This window comes from Zingiber officinale, chromosome 1B, assembly GCF_018446385.1.
Source record: "Zingiber officinale cultivar Zhangliang chromosome 1B, Zo_v1.1, whole genome shotgun sequence".
Classification (NCBI taxonomy): Eukaryota; Viridiplantae; Streptophyta; class Magnoliopsida; order Zingiberales; family Zingiberaceae; genus Zingiber; species Zingiber officinale.
In genome coordinates, this window is record NC_055986.1 from 1,247,921 (window position 1) to 1,267,973 (window position 20,053).

General features: G+C 42.2%; 3 protein-coding genes across 5 annotated transcripts; 2 read left to right on the forward strand and 1 right to left on the reverse strand.

Annotated features, from left to right (window-relative positions):
* The first annotated feature begins 10,269 nt into the window (after positions 1–10,269).
* LOC122046137 lies at positions 10,270–12,982 on the forward strand. 3 transcript variants are annotated; one of them, XM_042606689.1, is made up of 3 exons: positions 10,270–11,023; positions 12,225–12,296; positions 12,847–12,982. In XM_042606689.1, exons 1-3 carry the CDS (start codon positions 10,337–10,339, stop codon positions 12,868–12,870), a joined length of 783 nt encoding a protein of 260 aa, XP_042462623.1. In that variant the 5' UTR covers positions 10,270–10,336; the 3' UTR covers positions 12,871–12,982. The 3 variants fall into 3 exon arrangements, with proteins under 3 accessions (XP_042462623.1, XP_042462631.1, XP_042462619.1); XM_042606697.1 differs by lacking the exon at positions 12,847–12,982 and adding an exon at positions 12,409–12,697; XM_042606685.1 differs by lacking the exon at positions 12,847–12,982 and adding an exon at positions 12,441–12,697.
* LOC122046110 (primary amine oxidase-like) lies at positions 12,756–15,379 on the reverse strand. Its single transcript, XM_042606648.1, has 4 exons — positions 14,000–15,379; positions 13,812–13,925; positions 13,218–13,750; positions 12,756–13,104 (listed from the first exon to the last, which is right to left on the reverse strand). The coding sequence occupies exons 1-4, from the start codon at positions 15,143–15,145 to the stop codon at positions 12,903–12,905; spliced, it is 1,995 nt and encodes a 664-aa protein (XP_042462582.1). The 5' UTR covers positions 15,146–15,379; the 3' UTR covers positions 12,756–12,902.
* LOC122046119 (O-fucosyltransferase 5-like) lies at positions 15,334–19,071 on the forward strand. The gene is made up of 3 exons (XM_042606661.1): positions 15,334–16,787; positions 18,313–18,562; positions 18,672–19,071. The coding sequence occupies exons 1-3, from the start codon at positions 15,430–15,432 to the stop codon at positions 18,846–18,848; spliced, it is 1,785 nt and encodes a 594-aa protein (XP_042462595.1). The 5' UTR covers positions 15,334–15,429; the 3' UTR covers positions 18,849–19,071.
* Positions 19,072–20,053: the final 982 nt, after the last annotated feature.

The window sequence follows — 20,053 nt, forward strand, 5'->3', positions numbered from 1 at the left end:
AGTCTCAAAAAGCATGTTAGCAGATTGAGATTGGTTCACTCATATGGATAAGTATCTCTATTTATTAAGTATAAATAGAGATAAGACTGTTGCTTATGAGACAGCTTATGTAGCTGTGAATAGAGACATACCCATAAATTAAGGTCGCCTTGATAATTGTGTCAAGATAAGAACATTTATGTAATGATCAGAGTAAAAGAACCCACCATTTACTAAATCTGCTTAAGGTCAAATTAAAATTCATATGTTAAATTTAGGAATAGGCATTAGGTATGTCTAGATCAAAATCTGTACGATGTTAAATTTTGACAAAAACATGCATTCTTTTTAGTAAAGTGAATGACATCGTAGCATGTGATTCATACCACATGTGCTATGATGACAAGAAGGGTAGTAGGAGAATGAATCATTATTTCTCTACTATATGAGACCCTTGAGATTATAAGTTAGTGTCAATTTTACCCTAAGTGACTATTTAGCTGTCTATTTGAAGTTCTGATTAGTGTCTGCTACTTTAACATGTTTCCTATTGGCTATGAGTGATTCGATCTATGGAGCATAACTAAGAAAGTGGCTGATTAGAATGAATAAATTTTAGCTAAAAATGGAAATTAAAATTGATTTACATCTATGACATTTATTCACTGGTACCAGTTACATTTTAAGTTCAGTGCATAAAATGTTATTGTAAATAATTGTATTGATTGAAGATGTTGAACATGTTAGGATCGTTCATACTCGGCTAGAGAGGGGGGGTGTGAATAGCCGACCCCAAATCGTCGTTTCTTTCTACAAAAAGTGTTAGCGCAGCGAAAAATACAAAGAAACGAAAGAGAAGAAAACCAAACCTTAACACAAGGATGTAACGAGGTTCGGAGATTAGGGCTCCTACTCCTCGGCGTGTCCGTAAGGTGGACGAGTCCAGTCAATCCGTCGGTGGATGAGTCCCCGGAGAACCGGCTAATACAATATACTCCTTGTGGGTGGAGAAACCTCGCCACAAACGTTTGCAACAGCAAACAAAGAGTACAAGAACAGTAAGAAAAGCAATACAATATGAATACAATAGCACTCTACCAATTGCTTGCTTTCTTATCGACTGGAGGTGAAGCAGCAACTTCACAACCCAAACGCAGCAGCTTGTCGACGACTGGAAGCTCACGCGAAGCTTCGGAGGCGAGCTCAATCAAAGCTCAGTTGAAGCAGAAGCTTTAGCAGCAGAAGTTCAAGGAAAAGAGAAGAAGTACTTATGCAGCAGCAGCCCTCGACCCCTTTATACCTGCGAAGAAGACAGCGAAGAAACTAGCCGTTGCGTCGCAACGGCTAGAACCCTGATCGGTCTGTGGACCGATCAGGGAAGAAGCCCTCGCTTCTGTTCCGCCCCTGATCGGTCCATGGGCCGATCAGGGAACCTCCTGATCGGTCGTGGGGACCGATCAGGGCCGATCGGTCCCCGGGCCGATCGAAGCTTTCACGCAGAGTTGCCCAACTCTGCGTGTGGAATCTGATGGTCCCGGACCGATCCGACGCGTCCCGATCGGTCCCGGGGACCGATCAGCCTGTCGATCGGTCCCCGCCGATCAAGCCCACGTAACCATGATCACCTTACGTTTGTCATCCGATCGGTCACCGGATCGATCGAAACACAACGATCGGATCGGTCTGCAGACGATCCGAGCTTGGTTTTTGCCCAAACCAAGTCCCAAACCTTCCAAACCAATATCCGGTCAACCTTGACCTATTGGTACATCATGCTTAGCATCCGGTCACTCCCTTGACCTGCTAAGACTCCCCACCAAGTGTCCGGTCAATCCCTTTGACCCACTTGGACTTTCCTCTTCGTGCCAAGTATCCGGTCACTCCTATGACCTACTTGGACTTCCTATCACCAGATGTCCGATTACCCTTGATCCATCTGGATTTTCCCTTGCCCGGCTTCACTCACCAGAACTTTCACCTAGCTTCACTCACTAGGGTTTTCTCACTGCCTAACATCCCAGTTAGGACTTTCTCACTGCCTGGCTTCACTCACCAGGACTTTCCAACTGCCTAACATCCCAGTTAGGACTTTCCCACTGCCTGACTTCACTCACCAAGACTTTCCACACTGCCTAACATCCCAGTTAGGACTTTCCTACTTTGCCAAGCTCCCTGCTTGGACTTTTCCCGTGCCAAGCTCCCTGCTTGGACTTCTCCAGCGCCAAGTCTCCATACTTGGACTTTTCGCGTGCCAAGCCCCCTGCTCGGACTTTTCCAGTGCCAAGTCTCCATACTTGGACTTTTCAGGTCAACCAGGTCAATCCTTGACCTAGGGTTGCACCAATAATCTCCCAACCATCTATTCTTGTCTCACATCAAGAATAGAACTCTCTCACGAGTGTCAAACATCAACATGCAACTCAACTAGGTCAACCTTAACCTAAGGTTGCACCGACAATCTTCCCAAGTCAAACATCAAAATACAACTCGAGTCAAGTCACCTCGAGTCGGGTCAACCAGGTCAACCTTGACCTAAGGTTGCACCAACAATCTCCCCCTTTTTGATGTTTGACAAAACCCATAATTAAGTTAGGTTAACCCGATAACCTAACTTAGGTTTTCCAACCATCTTCCAATGTCCAATGTTCTTTCCTTGAACATTCTCTGGACATTCTCCCCTTAGGTTAACCCGATAACCTAACTTGGGTTTTCCAATAATTCTCCCCCTTTTTGACACACATCAAAAAGAATTCCAATGTTCTTCCTCGAACATTCCTTGACATTCTTCCCCTAGTTTAGGTTAACCCGATAACCTAACTTGGGTTCTCCAATAATTCTCCAATGAACACTCTCCCTTTTTGACACACATTAAAAAGAAAAAGAAGGGTATCAAGGTCAAGAGTTTCTTCCTAATGAAAGTCCCATACTTTTCATTGAAACTCTTAATTTCCCCCTTGATACTAAACTCAACAATCAACTTAGTGATAATCCCATATCACTAATCCTCAAAAATCTTAAGGAGTAAAAACTCCCCCTAAAAGTCAACTTCCCCTTGACAATTAGGTAAAACTCCCCCTAAAGGTCAACTTCCCCTTGACCATTGCACCAACAATGTCTTTGTGAGTTCCAAACCTTTAGAAATCCACAAACACCATTTCCATAACTGAAATTTCAGACAACAGCTGAAAAATCAGAAATTCGGCACGCCCTGATCGGTCCCCAGACCGATCAGCCCTTCACCAGATCGCACTCGTGCTACTGGAACTCACTGGATCGGTCTGCAGACCGATCAGATCTTCCCTGGATCGGTCCCCGGACCGATCCAGCCACTGAAATCAGAACTTCTGATTTCCCCTTCCGGATAATCAGAAACTCCTAATAAATTCAAGAAAATTCCAAAAATTACGAAACTTTGAGGATACATTCCTCATATCATACACTATCATGGAAAAATAGTTTTCTATGAAAATAACTTCCATTTTTCAATCTTGATACAAAGTTCAAAAACTTTGAAATAGTTCAAGTTTAACTCAACTTTGTATCACAATGTTCAATGATGAATGCAATCACTAGGAAAGTTTCATCAAGGTTTTTCAAATCAATTTTGAAATGATTTTAAACCCTTTAATTTAGGATCATAATCTTAGGACTATATGTACATGACTTGTACACAAGTTTTCCCTATGATCCTCCATTTCTTGAATTAGGCTCATCTAGGTACAAGAACTATGCACCTTGATCCTAACTCATGATCCTAATATCTCGCACACATCTAAAGTGTATCAAACACATCCATGTCAATTTTGATGTGAGATATGGGTTTAGGTATCTTAGACTAAGGTCTCATGCATTTTCTAAACACAAATTTGATCTCAATATCAAAATGTGTTTTTCATCCTTAAATCAATTCAATTGATTACTAATGCAAGAGATGATGACATGGCATAAAATGGTATCATAAATGAAAACATGTGACAATGTCATGATGTCATGGCATAAAGTTTGAAACTTAAATAAACATGACATAAAAACTAGCCTAAGCATTATCATGACATTTCAAATGATAATAAAACTAAACATGATGTCATGACATGTGAGGGCAAACAATCATGGCAAGATTTAGCATAAATAAATATACCTAGATTACCTATCTAAGTATCCTTAACCACTTGGCTAACTTCAAATTTAATCCTAGATTACCCCAAAATGCCAAAATCCTAATTTTGACACTTCTTGAACTCTAGATTAATTCATGTCACTTAAAGATCAAATTTATCCTCAAAACTTGGCATGTTTCATTTTTCCTCGAGAGTTCTCTAGATTTTCCCAAATTGTGCCAATTGAGATTAAAAATAAAATTTCAATCTTTAGGCACATTTAACTCTTCAAAGGAGTAAATGATAATTCCATTTCATTTTCAAAAGTTCTCAAAACCTTGAAAATGCTCCTTGAGTGTCAATTTCCTCAAAGTTGGGTTAACTACCCTTCTAATCGGAGTTGACACTCTCTAACCCATCTATGGGGTAGAGAAGATGCTCCTAGGAACCCAATACCTATTTGAGCTCATTGGGTTCACTAAATATTCACTAGGGATAACTTCCCTAGCAACCCTCCTAATGACCCTCTTAGGCTTTGAAGCCTTGGTCATTTGGGACTCATCAAGATCAACTCTAGGGGTGACTCCCCTTGTGACCTTGGTGGTGGTCTTCCTAGCCCTAGGTTTTGTTCCATAATCGAATGGAACATTGTGGTAAGTGGGCTTGACCACTTGGGACTTAGATTTGTGACCCAAACCTTTCTTGTCCTGGGACTTTTGACCCTTAGGCCCTAGAGTTGACTTCTCTAAATTTTTAAGGGCCTTTTCTAGGGTATCAAGCCTTGACCTCAAGACTTGATTCTCCTTTTCTAATACCTCAAGTTTTGATTTGTCATTCTTTCTTGAGGTGTTCCTAGGCATGTGTCTAGTTGATTTAGGGTTTCTACCTAGGTTTTCCTTAACCTTAGAAGTGTTAATCCTAGGGTTAGCATTCCTAGTAGTATCCCTATCTAGGTTGACATGTTTAGCACCTAAGCACATGTATTGATTTTTAGTGTTAACATGCTTATCATTATTGACTAATGCAATAAAATTACTAGCATGTATCCTACTAGAATTGCACGAATGAGCCTTAAAAGATACCTTAGGGTTTGCCTTAGCTCCCCCTATCGATGTGCATCCCTTGTCCTTGTGAGGTTTCCTCCCCTTCGGACATTGGCTCCTATAGTGTCCCCGTTGCTTGCATTGAAAGCACACCACGTGCTTCTTGCCTTTGCGTGTTGGGACGCCGGCTTCCTTGACCTTTGGTGCCGGTGGAGTCTTTCTAACCCTCTTTGGACACTTGCTCTTGTAGTGCCCAAACTCCCTACACTCGAAGCACATTATGTGTAATTTCCTAGAAATTAAAATGCTTGAGTTACCTAGGGTTGAGGATGGATGAACGCTCTCATCTTCATCCCTTCCGGAGGTAGAAGCTTCTTCTTCTTGCTCCGACCTTGAAGAGGAACTCTCCTCCTCTTCTTCTTTAGATGTTGAGTGACCCTCAACTTCTAAATCTTCTCCTCCATGATGTGAGCTACTTGGCTCACTTAGCTCCTCTTCATGGCTTGAATTTGAGCTTCCCTCATGGAACTTGGCCAAGTTATCCCATAATTCCTTGGCATTGTTGTAACCTATCTTACACAAGATGTTAGTAGGCAATGAAAATTCAATTATTATCGTTACCTCTTCGTTGATTTCGGATTTGTGAATTTGTTCTCTTGTCCACTCCTTCTTCTCAAGTGGTTTTCCTTCCTTATCCACCGGAGGAGTAAAACCTTCTTGTACACAAAACCAATTCATTATGTTAGTCATAAGAAAGTACTTCATCCTTACCTTCCAATACGCGAAGTCGCCGCATTCGTAGAAGGGTGGAATGGTGATGTCTTCTCCATAGAGATCCATTCTCTAGCTTTGCTCCCACGGGTGTTGATCCGATGAAGAGCGACCTCGCTCTGATACCACTTGTTAGGATCGTTCGTACTCGGCTAGAGAGGGGGGGTGTGAATAGCCGACCCCAAATCGTCGTTTCTTTCTACAAAAAGTGTTAGCGCAGCGGAAAATACAAAGAAACGAAAGAGAAGAAAACCAAACCTTAACACAAGGATGTAACGAGGTTCGGAGATTAGGGCTCCTACTCCTTGGCGTGTCCGTAAGGTGGACGAGTCCAGTCAATCCGTCGGTGGATGAGTCTCCGGAGAACCGACTAATACAATATACTCCTTGTGGGTGGAGAAACCTCGCCACAAACGTTTGCAACAGCAAACAAAGAGTACAAGAACAGTAAGAAAAGTAATACAATAGCACTCTACCAATTGCTTGCTTTCTTGTCGACTGGAGGTGAAGCAGCAACTTCACAACCCAAACACAGCAGCTTGTCGACGACTGGAAGCTCACGCGAAGCTTCGGAGGCGAGCTCAATCAAAGCTCAGTTGAAGCAGAAGCTTTAGCAGCAGAAGAACAGAAGTTCAAGGAAAAGAGAAGAAGTACTTATGCAGCAACAGCCCTCGACCCCTTTATACCTGCGAAGAAGACAGCGAAGAAACTAGCCGTTGCGTCGTAACGGCTAGTGCCTGGACGAAGCCTTCGCTTCTGTTCCGTCCCCGATCGGTCCATGGACCGATCAGGAACCTCTGATCGGTCGTGGGGACCGATCGGACCTGATCGGTCCCGGACCGATCGAAGCTTTCACGCAGAGTTGCCCAACTCTCGTGGAATCGATCGGTCCCCGATCCCACTCCCCCGATCGGTCCCGGGGACCGATCAGCTCAACGATCGGTCCCCGCACCGAAGCCCAGAACCATGATCACCTTCGTTTGTCATCCGATCGGTCACCGGATCGATCGAAACACAACGATCGGATCGGTCTGCAGACCGATCCAGAGCTTGGTTTTTGCCCAAACCAAGTCCCAAACCTTCCAAACCAATATCCGGTCAACCTTGACCTATTGGTACATCATGCTTAGCATCCGGTCACTCCCTTGACCTGCTAAGACTCCCCACCAAGTGTTCGGTCAATCCCTTTGACCCACTTGGACTTTCCTCTTCGTGCCAAGTATCCGGTCACTCCTATGACCTACTTGGACTTCCCATCACTAGATGTCCGATTACCCTTGATCCATCTGGATTTTCCCTTACCCGGCTTCACTCACCAGAACTTTCACCTAGCTTCACTCACTAGGGTTTTCTCACTGCCTAACATCCCAGTTAGGACTTTCTCACTGCCTGGCTTCACTCACCAGGACTTCCCAACTGCCTAACATCCCAGTTAGGACTTTCCCACTGCCTGACTTCACTCACCAAGACTTTCCACACTGCCTAACATCCCAGTTAGGACTTTCCTACTTTGCCAAGCTCCCTGCTTGGACTTTTCCCATGCTAAGCTCCCTGCTTGGACTTCTCCAGCGCCAAGTCTCCATACTTGGACTTTTCGCGTGCCAAGCCCCCTGCTCGGACTTTTCCAGTGCCAAGTCTCCATACTTGGACTTTTCAGGTCAACCAGGTCAATCCTTGACTTAGGGTTGCACCAATAATCTCCCAACCATCTATTCTTGTCTCACATCAAAAATAGAACTCTCTCACGAGTGTCAAACATCAACATGCAACTCAACTAGGTCAACCTTGACCTAAGGTTGCACCGACAATCTTCCCAAGTCAAACATCAAAATACAACTCGAGTCAAGTCACCTCGAGTCGGGTCAACCAGGTCGACCTTGACCTAAGGTTGCACCAACAGAACATGCTCTTGACAAAATAGTCATTATGAGAGATTAGAGATACTCATATTGATGTAAATAATTTAATCTGGGGTAAAGATAAGTTTTGATGTCTCTCATTTGTTCTATAAAGCAGCTATATAAGGTGTAACAATATTCTTAACAATGAATGCTCGGTGTGCTTGCTGTCGCACAAACTATTTTCCTTAATGTATGGAATGAATATTTTTATTTGGTCTTTGTGACTAATTAATTTTGCTCTGGTCTTCGTGACTTGATCGTCAAATAGTCTATGTGACTTATTTGGTCTTTGTGACCAATTAATGTTTGACTTTGACCTTGTGACATGATCATCTTGTAGTCTATGTGATTGACATAGTTTATGTGACTAGATAACCTTTATGGATTGACTTAAATGAGCGAGAGATGTTGGGCATTGCATCAGTTTCAACGTTAGAAAGATGAAAATGTGTCTTTTCACCTTCATCTTTCTCCATTATGTGCCATCAAAACATCGGTTACAAACCGATGCTTTCTTCTTATATATTGAAGCGCCCAAGAGAAATCGAAAAAATGGAGGAAGAGGGTGATCAGAGTACACAGTGAAGGCGACGATGGGTAAAGAGAACATACCGTCAGGATTTTGTTTGTAGAGAATCTGAGGAGGTTCCAAACAGTGATCTTCTCAGCGACAGCGACAGCATTTTCGCCGACGCCTTTTTTAATTTATTCTCGGGAGATCATTGTTAGTGTTTACAATTTTACTTTTGTGTTTCATGTATATTAGAGGCAATAAAATCACAAGACCACCAAGTGACTACGGGGTCGAAGAATTTTTTTTTTCTGAGAATATGTGTCCATCGGAAATTGACAAAACATGTTATCCTATATAGGGTGGCAAAAAGTCGGATAAATTGAATTAACTGATCTAACTTATTAAAATTAAAATTTTGATTAATTTAAAATTTTGATTTTTTTCTTAAAATATTGACTATTTTAATAAGTTGGTCTTGGTTTTAAAAATCTTAATTTGATTAAATAAAATTTAACTATGTCCATTAATTAGTTTAATAAGTTCTGAAAAAATTGATTTCTTCTATTTCGATTTAAACGTTATAATCAATCCGGCCGTTAACCAATTGCCCACCTTAATCCGTAGTTCTTTTTCTTTTTTATTATGCATTTAAAAAAAATAGAATCACAATTAGTTTGTGCATTTAAAAAACTTTAGGCCATTAAAGTTTATTCGTATTTTAAATAGTTAAAAAAGGCTAAAAACGATTTACTGCCACATTGTCATTTTAATTATTTTTATAATTTAAATAGTATGTGAAAAAAAATGAAGATGTAATAGATTTAGTAAAGTTGCTTTGTTATTATTTTTTAGTTTTTTCAAAGATAAATGTAAAACCATTGTGCTTCTAAATTGAATAAATGATCATATATAAAAATTGCCTAAATTTTTATAGGAATTATATAAGTTTTAATTCTAAAATTGGATTAAAATTCAAGCTTGCGATATTATTGCATTTTGATGATTAAAATACTATATAAACAGAGAACGTAATCTAAGTAATGTCGAGTCTTGATAGGCCAAATGATCCTGAATTAAGTCAAGAGCTTTCCACGTGGAGTTTATATTGACCAGGTATGTAATCTTCAAAATGGCTTCTTAAGTATTTTCATGAAAAAAGGCGAAAATTAATCAAGGACGTTCAAAATAACCAAGCTTTTATTTGAACCGTTCTCGCTGTTTAATCTCCACACGAACCGAATCCACAGTGAGGGGCCCAATTGGATTTTATTCGCAGCGAAGTAATCGAACCCGATTGGCCTGGAAAACGTCCCGTCCAATATTTCGATAAGAAAGTAACTCCCCGTTAATCATCCATCAATTCACCCGGCTTCTAGTACGTCAACGAATGCCCTATGGCCAACCCATCCAATCACCCGGTTTCTTGTACGTCAGTGAATCTTAAAAACAAGGGCCCTATGAATTTCACACAAATCTGGTTCGATATTATTAAAATTATTTTAATACGACTTAAAATTACTTTAATAACTATTAAAACTATTTTAATATTAGTCAAAATTATTTTAATATTAATTTAAATACTAATTAAAATTGTTTAGAGTTAATATTACTTTACCTTATTAAGATGAGGCATCTTTAAAATATTTTTTTTAATATTAGATGTCTTTATTGACAATGAAATAAGGGGTGCATTTTGCATTATTATCCATCTATGTCAATTTCACAATAAAATATAATATAAATTGATAAATTATAGATCATATTTTATTCTAGCGACTTCCTAAAACGTAATAGAATAACTATTTATACATATACCAACTCCAACAATCATAAAGGACATTTACGTCAATATAAAACAATGAAAAGGATGGCGAAATGAAATGTGTTAGGAAAGTTTAGGGAGTACATTGATATATTTGAATATCTACGAGGTGAAATGAAATTTTGGCAAACTTTTGCGTCTCTAGATAAATAATTAGTGGAAATCTGGAGAAATCGGAACGAAGAGGCGGAGAGAAGCATCGATCACACATGACGGTAACTGTGAAAGCAGGCGACCAGGCGGCGCCGCTCCTCCCCCAGCCAACTCCTCCTCCACCGCTGTCGCCGCAGACCTGCTACGGCGTCCCGGCTGCTACCTCTTCCGTCGCCGTTTTCCAGGACCCTTACTTGCCGGAACCCCCGGCGTACGTCCTGCTCCCTGTCTATCCCCGCCGCCGCCGGCGCCCCCGATGCTGCGCATACTTTCGTTCTGTTGGTTCTCTCCTTTCCTCTTCTACTCTCCTCTCTTTTGCCTTCTTCCTCGCCCTCCTCCTATCCGGTGCCTTTTTCCTCTGGCCCTCCGATCCCGATCTCACCATAGCCCGTCTTGATCTAGATGACATCCGTGTCAACGTCATACCCGAGGCCTCTATATACATCTCCATGGGGGTCGAGCTCAGGATCCGTAACCCAGCCTTCTTCGCCCTCAATTACCGCTCCATCGTGGTCTCCCTAGGGTATCGGGGGAGGCAGCTCGGCTTCGTCACATTCGGCGGTGGCCATATTAGGGCTCGGGGGGTTACCTACGTTCATGCCAAGCTCAAGCTCGACGGGATCCGGGTGTTGAGTGATGCCATCTATTTGATCCAGGATATTGGTAGGGGATCGTTGCCTTTGGATACCGTAACGGAGGTTGAGGGCAGGATGCGGCTCTTCTTCTTCGATGTTCCCGTCGAGGTAAATTTCCGTAAAGGCATGATCTTGTTTTTCTCATCTCTATTGCACCTCGAATTGGTTGTGTTTTTTCTTCCCGGTTCCATCTTGTAGTGAATTATGGTGCTAATATGACCTTGTCAGATCTAGTTCCTTTTTGATTTGAAATCGTAAATTTATTTGTTAGTAAGGCAATCAAGAAGAGCATTGTCAAGTTAAATACAGAAAGTCGAGAAATAAAAAACAGGAAAGGCAAAATGTTACTGTTTATTTGTCCGAAAAGTCTTTGCATATCTACTTAAGGTAAGTTCAATATAATAAATGTTTGTGATTCCTTGTGCCTTTACTTACTTGCAATTCAGCATGAGCAATTGTTCTGACTTTTAACCCCTAAAGCTATATTAAGGAAGAATTCCTGAAAGGTTTCATTAAGGACTCACTTTTATCCATTGTGGTAAGGTAGTTTGCCCAACAAATAACAATTATATGATTCTCTGTTGAGACTGATCAGTGACTAGTTATCTACGTTTCATTGTTACATAAATTGAATCAAATGCAGCCGTCATTTGGTCAATGTCACTGCTTTTATTATTAACTATGCAAATTCTTTCATTATACATATCGTGGACTGGAAGACTACTATCTACTGTCTAGTGACAACTATACACTTCTCAACTTCATACATCTTAGTTGTTTTATATTCAAGTTTTTAAAGTGTACATATGCTTGGTTTCATTCATCTCATGGACATGAGGTTCTGAAACTCTAAAGCATCCTTTCAATTGGCAAATAGTTTCCTTCCATAATCCATTTTTCTTTATACCACTGTTATATGGACTTATTGATTGAAGGAATCTGAAACTCAACATGTAAGAGAATAACTTTTAAGTAATGGAAGCATGCCTATATTTTTACTTGGAAGGTAAAAAAGTTTAGATTGATAGTCTGATAAGATTTCCAAATTACTATCAGTTGTTTGATGAATCTTATTTTTTCCATCTTGAAGAAAAGGACAACTTGTTCTTTAATGTTTATGGATTTGAATGTGATACATAATGTCATATGTCTATGGATGTTTTTTCCTTCTGAAAATATTCATTATTGGTGATAGACAATAGTACTGTTTTAATATTTCACATGTGTAGTATTACACAATTTTCAGTCATAGACTGTTGTTAGTGTTACCACTTGTTACCCTCCCTTCTTGCCGTCTACATTTTCTCAGGGAAAAGTTTCATGCGCAGTGATGATTAATCCAAACACCCGGAAAGTCATTCATCAAGATTGCTACCTCCAGGTATATATCATTAAATTGATATCATTATAGTAATTTTTTCTTTCAAGAATCGCGGACTAACCTGCCTTAGACATCTGAGTTCTGATGCAACTTTTTCATTCCCATTGTCCAGTGATTGTGATAACTGAAAGTTTGTATTGTCAGATGGGCGATACTGTTAATTCAACTTCTGGGTGATGAATTCAGTTTCAGTTTCACTGTCCATTTGAAGTTATCTTGCCTGACAGATATAATATTTGAAGTAAAGCAAGTCTACAATATCGAACTTAGTCTAAATCTCCCATGTAAGGGAATGATTGTAAATACACAATGCATGTGGCTGTCAGAATTGGTTATAATCTGAAATGATTATTGTATTAGGAGCTTGTGTAATGCTGAATTTAGAGTGTGCAGATTTCTAAGTTTTTGCTGTGGTTTTCATTATAATTTCTAATCTTGTAATTTCTTGAAAGTCGAGCATTAAAAAGTATTTTAATGGCATTACTGAAAAATGTAAGGCCCTTCTAACGTTCCTCTTTGCTATCGTGGTATCGTTCTTTCCCTTTCTCAGTCTACAGCAAAACAATCAAGATGATCACGAATCTCAAAGCCATCAATCTTCCTCTATTACTGCAAGGAGCAATGGAGCCGAGTCGCCGGCTTATTGGGCCTCCTCCGGATCAACGGATTGCTCTCGAAGAAGTTGGTGGGCCGCAGCTCGAAGCCGCCGGTCAACAGAGGCATCACCGGAAAGTCTTCTTGGCATGGCAGGTGATGAATCCCAACTGTGTACCACAGCACTATATCTCTGTTCTCAATCTCCCGATTTCTGCATTATTCATATTTATTTTTAAAACGAAATTGAAATTTTTAGTTCATAAATTTTAATAGAGTGATTTTTACATTTTTTTTTATTTTTTTTAAAGAATCAGTAATATATACCTCTGACTCCAGGCCGCCAAGTTATCATCTCCTCTGCTCTCGTCCGCATAGAGACCCGCCGCCCACTTCTCCGCCTCGTCGTACGGCGTCACCCACACTTGCTTCTTTGTGTACCTCGCCCGCCGCTGCGGGTAGTCGTCGTCGTCCAGCAGCGACGTCGCCGCTCCGCCGAGGCTAATAATCCTGTACCCAACTTCATTCCCAATCCTCGTCTTCTTGTTCGGGTTCACCACCATCAGCTCCGTCGTCGAGCCGAGCTCCACCTGGCCATCGGACTCCGTCCTCGCCGTCTCCTTCTCCACCGTCCAGTAGCTCCTTCTCGGCCCGCCGGCCGCCCTCACAGGCTTCATGCGGGACTTCACGAACGAGTTGTTGGCACCGTCGACGTCGAGGTCGAGCCGGAAGGTGAAGAAGTGGTCGTGGTAGACTCCGAGGGTGTTTCTGGCGACGAGCGAGCCGTGTGCGTCGCCGGAGAGTTCGTCGGCGTGGGCGTAGTATGTGCCTTTTACTTCAAGGATTCCGCTCAGCGCCACCTGTTAATTAATTGCATCGAGTTAAAGTTGGAATTAGGATGGAAGAGTGCATTTGTTTTACCCCAATTTTGATGGAGCCGCTGGTTTTGAATTCCCAGTCAATCACGTAGTCGTAGTTGCCGACCACCGCCGCCCACCGCACCACCAAGCTCACCTCCGGCCTCACCTCTGTTATCTACATCGAATCGAAACATCAATTAATCCTCATTCGATTGTTTTCACTAACCAACTTCATCATCAATCAATTACCATTTCCCCGGGGAACCCAAACTCTGTGTGCCTCCACGCGACGTCGCCCGCGTAGCGCTCGAAGAGGCAAATCGCATTTGGGATCCTCACCGGCGACCCGTCTCCGCCGGAGACGTCCACGTCAATGAACTCGGCGTTGGCAGGGCAGTCGGTGAAGGGCTCGAGCGGAGCCGTGGAGAGGCCGAAGCCGAACTCGCCGGCGTCGAAGAAGGTCTTGAAGTACCACTCCGCCGACGGGTCCATGTACGGCACGAAGAGCTCGGAGACGTGGCCACGGTAGAGGACGAGCCGGAATGTACCCTCCTCGGAATCTTTGACGGACGCCAAAGAAATGACGGAGCCGGCGCGGGCGTCGAAGCTCAAGTGAAACTCCCAGTTCGCCCACCTTATCATGTGCCCGTCGACTTCGAACCCCCTTCCCTCCGGCTGCACCACCGTGGCCGGTTTTGTCTCCGGCCCGAACGGCGGTCTCTGTGCCGCCGCCCGGTAATCGGTCCCCTCTGCCTTCGGCACCGGCGGGTCGACCCTGTCCTCGTACTCCACGATCTCCATCGCGTCCAGGTCAACCACCGCCGTCACCCCCTCCACCGGCCGCGCGTAGAAGTTCGCCGTCCCCGCCGCCACGAAGCACTGGACCACGATCACCCTCCGCCCCGCCCACCTCTCCGCGCGTCCGAACCACCCCGCCGAGAAGGTCGTGCAGAGAACATCGGACAGAGGAATCCCCCGCCGCGCCACCGACGCGGCGAACGGCGGGTACTGGAACGGCAGGACGGAGGCCGCATCCTGCTCGTCGGGGGTGAAGGTGGGGAAACTGCCGCCGTGGCGGACCGTGTCGGAGAGGACGCGGCCGGCTCCGTTGCCGAGGTCGACGCGGAGCTCGTGGGTGGCGCGGCCGGCGCGGGCGATGACGAAGGCGCGACGCGGCGGGGCTGAGCGGGGCCACACGAGGACGGCTGGCTTGGGGGGCTCGTCGAGGCCGACGTAGTGGAAGGCGAGGGGAGCGGAGGAGTTCAGAGGGGAAGCGCGGATGAGGTTGATGGCGGAGGTGATTTCAGCGGCGGTGAGGGGATCGAGCGGGTGAACGGCGGCGGAGACGAGGGTGAGAGCGAGGAGGAGGAGGAGGAGCAGTGGAGTGGGAGCCATTGGGTGAAGGGATTGGGTTGGCAGACGGTGAGAGTTTATTAATGGAGAATTGAATGGGCTTCTTAAAGACAAGCGTCATGACTCAAGCAACGATCGACCTACTACTCAGACAGATCGCAGAAATATTTTAAAAGTTTGAGGGGTATTTTTATAATTTCGAAAATTTAGTCATTTCTTTACATAAATTACTCCACCCTTTTCCGGCGTCAGTTGTGGCATCGCTTTCTCTCGCCCGCCTTCCTCTTCAACACCGCCCTCCTCCTTTGATCCGGTATTGCGTTCCTATGGCGAGGACGGAATCGCCGGCCACCTCCTCTTCCCCGTCCCACTCCTCCGACGAGGACGAGGAGGAACGCCGGAACCTCGTCCCACAGAACGACGCCAAGCCCCTCCCTCTGCGCCGATCTCCCCCCTCCTCCAGTTTTGAGATCGCCCCCGCCGTGCCTCCCCGCGTCGGCTTCCGGTTGTGGTCCAGCAGGCCCTACCTCCTCGCCTTCTCCCTACCCCTCATTCTCGTTCTCCTTTTCTTCTCCCTTGGCCTTGGTCGCCTCTTCCAAGGCGTCTCTTTCGTACCGGTCGCCTCCTCCTCATCATCTGGTGGCGATCTCATGCGGGAGAGCGAGCTCCGCGCCCTCTACCTCCTCAAGAACCAGCAAACTGAGCTCTTTAGGCTTTGGAACCTCACACTCTCTCCCGGTGCCGCTCCTTCTCCGCCTCCTTTTTTGCCTCCGAATTCAACATCGGCGCCCAATTCCACATCCCCCGTTAAGGCGGATCAGCCAAAGGCTCCAATTTCCTCTCCCACTCTGGATGAGTTCAGATCTGCGCTCATCAAGCAGATCAAGCTGAATAAGGAGATCCAGAGCGCTCTTCTATCTTCTCACCGGTTTGGAAACCTCTCCGCCGAGGCCTCCGATGAGAATGTGGGCACGGATTTGGCTGGTCCTGGTGTCGGCCTGTGTAGGAAGGTGGATAAATCTGCGGATAGAAGAACGATAGAGTGGAAGCCGAAGAAAGACAGGTTTTTGTTCGCCATCTGTTTGTCGGGCCAGATGTCTAACCACTTGATCTGCTTAGAGAAGCACATGTTCTTTGCAGCGCTTCTCGACCGAGTGCTGGTGCTTCCGAGCGCGAAGGTCGATTACCAGTATGACCGCGTCTTGGATATCAACCACATTAATGAGTGCTTGGGAAGGAAGGTTGTGATCTCTTTCGACGAGTTTGCTGAAATGAAGAAGAATAAGATGAAGATAGATAGGTTTATCTGCTACATTGCTTCACCACCTTGCTTTCTGGACGAGGATCATACTAAAAGGTTGAGGAACACGGGGCTTTCTCTTGCTAAGGCTGAGGCTGCTTGGCCTGAGGATGCCAAGTTGAAGACACAGAAAAAGAGGGTTGTTGGTGACATAATTCACAAATTCTCATCAAATGACGAGGTGATTGCCATTGGAGATATGTTCTATGCTGATGTTGAGGAAGAATGGGTGATGCAGCCTGGTGGACCACTTGCACACAAATGCAAGACAGTGATTCAACCAAGTCGGCTCATTTATCTCACAGCACAGCGGTTTGTGCAGACTTTCTTAGGGAGCAACTTCATTGCCCTCCACTTTCGGCGACATGGATTCTTGAAATTTTGGTAGGCTATAACTATTCTACTTCTGCTGTCTTTAATTGAATGTTTATATGCTATCCTCTTTTCTCATACGAAGTACTACTGCTCTTGAATATGCGTTATGATATTGCTCTTCCCTATGCGGTGGAGTTGTTGTACTAGTAACTGAAATGACACCTAAGAGCAGTTGGTCATTTGAAGTCATTATGATGGTTGATGGCAATGTAGATTAGCCAACTAACCTATTCGCAATGCTTATTGTTATTCTTTTTCTTCGTTAGAGTGAATAGTTATATATGGTATGAATGCATACATAGTTTTGGTCTCACATGGATTAATATTTTTGTCTGAATTTTTTAAACAAGCCTGCCATTGAACAATACCTATCCTCCATGTGATAGGAAGTGGTAGAGGTTATAGTTAAATGGGTGTTTAAAAATATTAGTTCAATATGGATTATTATGTTAGAATTTGATATATACGAGTCTTTTACACTTTTCTCTCTTGATTGTCATGATACGAGTATATTTTCAGTTTAATGATTTATTTTTCTTCCATTATGTTCCTCTTTTTCTTGCTGTAGACTTCTAGTTTAGCGAGAGATGATCATATAGCATTTTGATTATCTACTTTAAGAAGGCAACTACTTTCCAGTATTGTAGAAATGTCATACGTACAATCCCATAGTGGAGAGAGGATCTCAAAATTGCATTATTTGCAAATTTTGGATAATTGGTTGGCTAACCTCAATGATGGTCCTAGAGGGTAAATAATTCTTTGGAAGTTGCAAATAGCTTTGGAGGCAATTCTTGATTTGATCCTGTTAGATCCCTCCAACGCTAACAATTACTCATTTCCTTGCTAATTTCACCAAAATGACTCACTAATTATGTGCTTGAGCTCGTTAATCCCTTGTAGCAATGCTTCATCTCCTCTCTTACCAATGTGATACTAAATGAGTATGTTTTCCATCAGTGCTTCCTTATCATGATGACTCACTGGCAACTAATTTTGCTTGACTTAGATATGAATGTGATTTACTTTATTTGCTGATCTCTTATTTCTGAGCTATCTAGGCTACAGATGCACAGTCACAACTTGTTATACATAGTAGCATCTGTCTAGCCAAAGGATCAGATGACTTGTAAACTGGATTAAAACTTTGGCATGTTAGGGTACCAAAACAATAGTAAGGAGAAATTAAACAGATCAAACTGATGTAGCTTTGTTGCTCAAGCAAGACTTAAGCTGTACATAACGTTTATCTATATTTTGACAGCATCTTAGTTATCTATTGATGTAATAATAGTTGAAATATGTATTTGACTATGTTTGAGCCCTAAAAAGCATGCTCTTCCATTGGTCAATTCAAGTATTTTTCTAGTTGTACAAATTTCTTCCTTTTCACTTTTGCCAAACTGAAAATTTTGTGGTGTGCCATGCAAATCTAGTCCGAACATTGATTACAATTTTTTAAAATTATTATTATTTTTTTATGATTATTGTTAACTGAAGAGAAGACATTGAGATCTTTGACATCTCTCTGCAGCAATGAGAAGAAGGAAAGTTGCTTTTTCCCCATTCCTCAAGCAGCAGAGTGCATATTGCGTGTTGCTGAGAAAGCCAATGCTCCAGTTATTTATCTATCTACCGATGCAACTGAAATTGAAACAAATCTTCTCCAGTCCTTGGTTGTATTAGGTGACAAGCAAATTCCACTCTTCAAGAGGCCAAGTCATAACAGTGCTGAAAAATGGGATGCTCTGTTATACCGAAATCGACTTGGGGGAGATAGTCAGGTTAACATTTTTTCACTCGGAATTTTTCAAACGTGAAACCTGGAGTGAAAGTTAAAGACACATTTCTTTATGCTCATTCCATGAGATTTATTGTGAGTTGTTTCTGCAGGTGGAAGCCATGCTAGACAAGACAATTTGTGCCATGTCATCTGTATTCATAGGTGCATCAGGATCAACATTCACCGAAGATATCATCAGACTCCGCAGGGCCTGGGAATCTGATTCCAAGTGCGATGAGTACCTCTGCCAAGGTGAGCTTCCAAACTACATTGCTGAAAACGAGTGAAGAAAGACCACCAGCTGCTTGTTGAAGAAGAACACCATCGCCTGTATTGCGCTGTGTTCACTGGTTGCCTCTGTAAATTGATGTATAGATCCATTTGTAAAAGAGCGTTAGTAATGATCTCAATTTGTTCATTGGAATGTGGTTGTATGATTATATTGGAGAAACAAGGCTTTCAGTCTTGTGAAGTTTTAAAGAGGGTAATCAAGAAAAATCTTTTGAGGAAGATTTATTATTTAGACCAGGAATTTAGTAGAAGAATGAGGCACCTCCCTATATATGATGAATATGCGGATATTATATTTAGAAGTAGAATTTATATCATATGATTTTTTTATTGTTGTCAATTAAATTTTCAAAAGTTTTCTTAGTAGTTAATAAATAATATATTAGACTGTAAACGAGTTGAGATTTGGGGTGTTCAAGTTTGTTTAATAAAGTAATTGAGTCGAGTTTAAAATGAATCAAGTTTTTGAAATGAGTGTTCAAACTTGGCTTGGTTTATTTTTTATGAGCTTGAGCTTGTTTGAACCTTGGCTTGAGCTTGGTTCATTTAGATGTTATAAATCTCTCAATTCGAGGTTGGTTTGTTTAGATATTATCAAGTTCTTAATTCAAGATTGTTTGAAATTTTTTTTTATTTGATTGGTTATTGAGCTTGATAATTTAAATTTATTTATTTTATTTTATTGTTTATTTAATATATTGATAATAGTTTTATTAATGAATATGGTTTGTGAACATTGTTCACGTACGTTAACGAGCTGAACACATATATGTCCAAGCTTGTTTATTTAGTTTAACGAGTTGTTTAAGCTTGTTTATTTAATTAATCTTATATATATTGAACAAACATAAACAAATTCTTACCAAGTCGAACACCAAACTTTTTTCACGAACGTTTAATTCATTCACAACCCCTAATAATATAATAATATTTATATTTATATTCTTTAACCCTCGCATTTACAAATGAATTAAAATATAAAAGGTGTCAAAATTACAAGGTTAAAATTTTCCTTAAAATAACTCTTTGAATTTATCTTATTTATCACTTACCAAACAACTAATAAACTAAAATATCATTAGTTTATTAAAAAAAAATCTATCATCCTTTAGTCACTTGAACTATGAGATGTCTAGGATGAACACAGTTAACTTTAGCTAAAAAAAGGGAATGACATCCGAATCTAATTGTACTGCTCTTA

Excerpts from the sequence above, each read along its gene's own strand:
- LOC122046137 (XM_042606685.1), top strand. The coding sequence starts at position 10,337 with ATGACGGTAACTGTGAAAGCAGGCGACCAGGCGGCGCCGCTCCTCCCC. Across the intron at positions 11,024-12,224 it reads TCTTCGATGTTCCCGTCGAG|GGAAAAGTTTCATGCGCAGT; the intron begins GTAAATTTCCGT and ends ACATTTTCTCAG. Across the intron at positions 12,297-12,440 it reads ATCAAGATTGCTACCTCCAG|ATGGGCGATACTGTTAATTC; the intron begins GTATATATCATT and ends TTGTATTGTCAG.
- LOC122046110 (XM_042606648.1), bottom strand. The coding sequence starts at position 15,145 with ATGGCTCCCACTCCACTGCTCCTCCTCCTCCTCCTCGCTCTCACCCTC. Across the intron at positions 13,926-13,999 it reads TTGGGTTCCCCGGGGAAATG|ATAACAGAGGTGAGGCCGGA; the intron begins GTAATTGATTGA and ends GATTCGATGTAG. Across the intron at positions 13,105-13,217 it reads TTGGCGGCCTGGAGTCAGAG|AAATCGGGAGATTGAGAACA; the intron begins GTATATATTACT and ends TGAATAATGCAG.
- LOC122046119 (XM_042606661.1), top strand. The coding sequence starts at position 15,430 with ATGGCGAGGACGGAATCGCCGGCCACCTCCTCTTCCCCGTCCCACTCC. Across the intron at positions 16,788-18,312 it reads CATGGATTCTTGAAATTTTG|CAATGAGAAGAAGGAAAGTT; the intron begins GTAGGCTATAAC and ends ATCTCTCTGCAG. Across the intron at positions 18,563-18,671 it reads GACTTGGGGGAGATAGTCAG|GTGGAAGCCATGCTAGACAA; the intron begins GTTAACATTTTT and ends TTGTTTCTGCAG.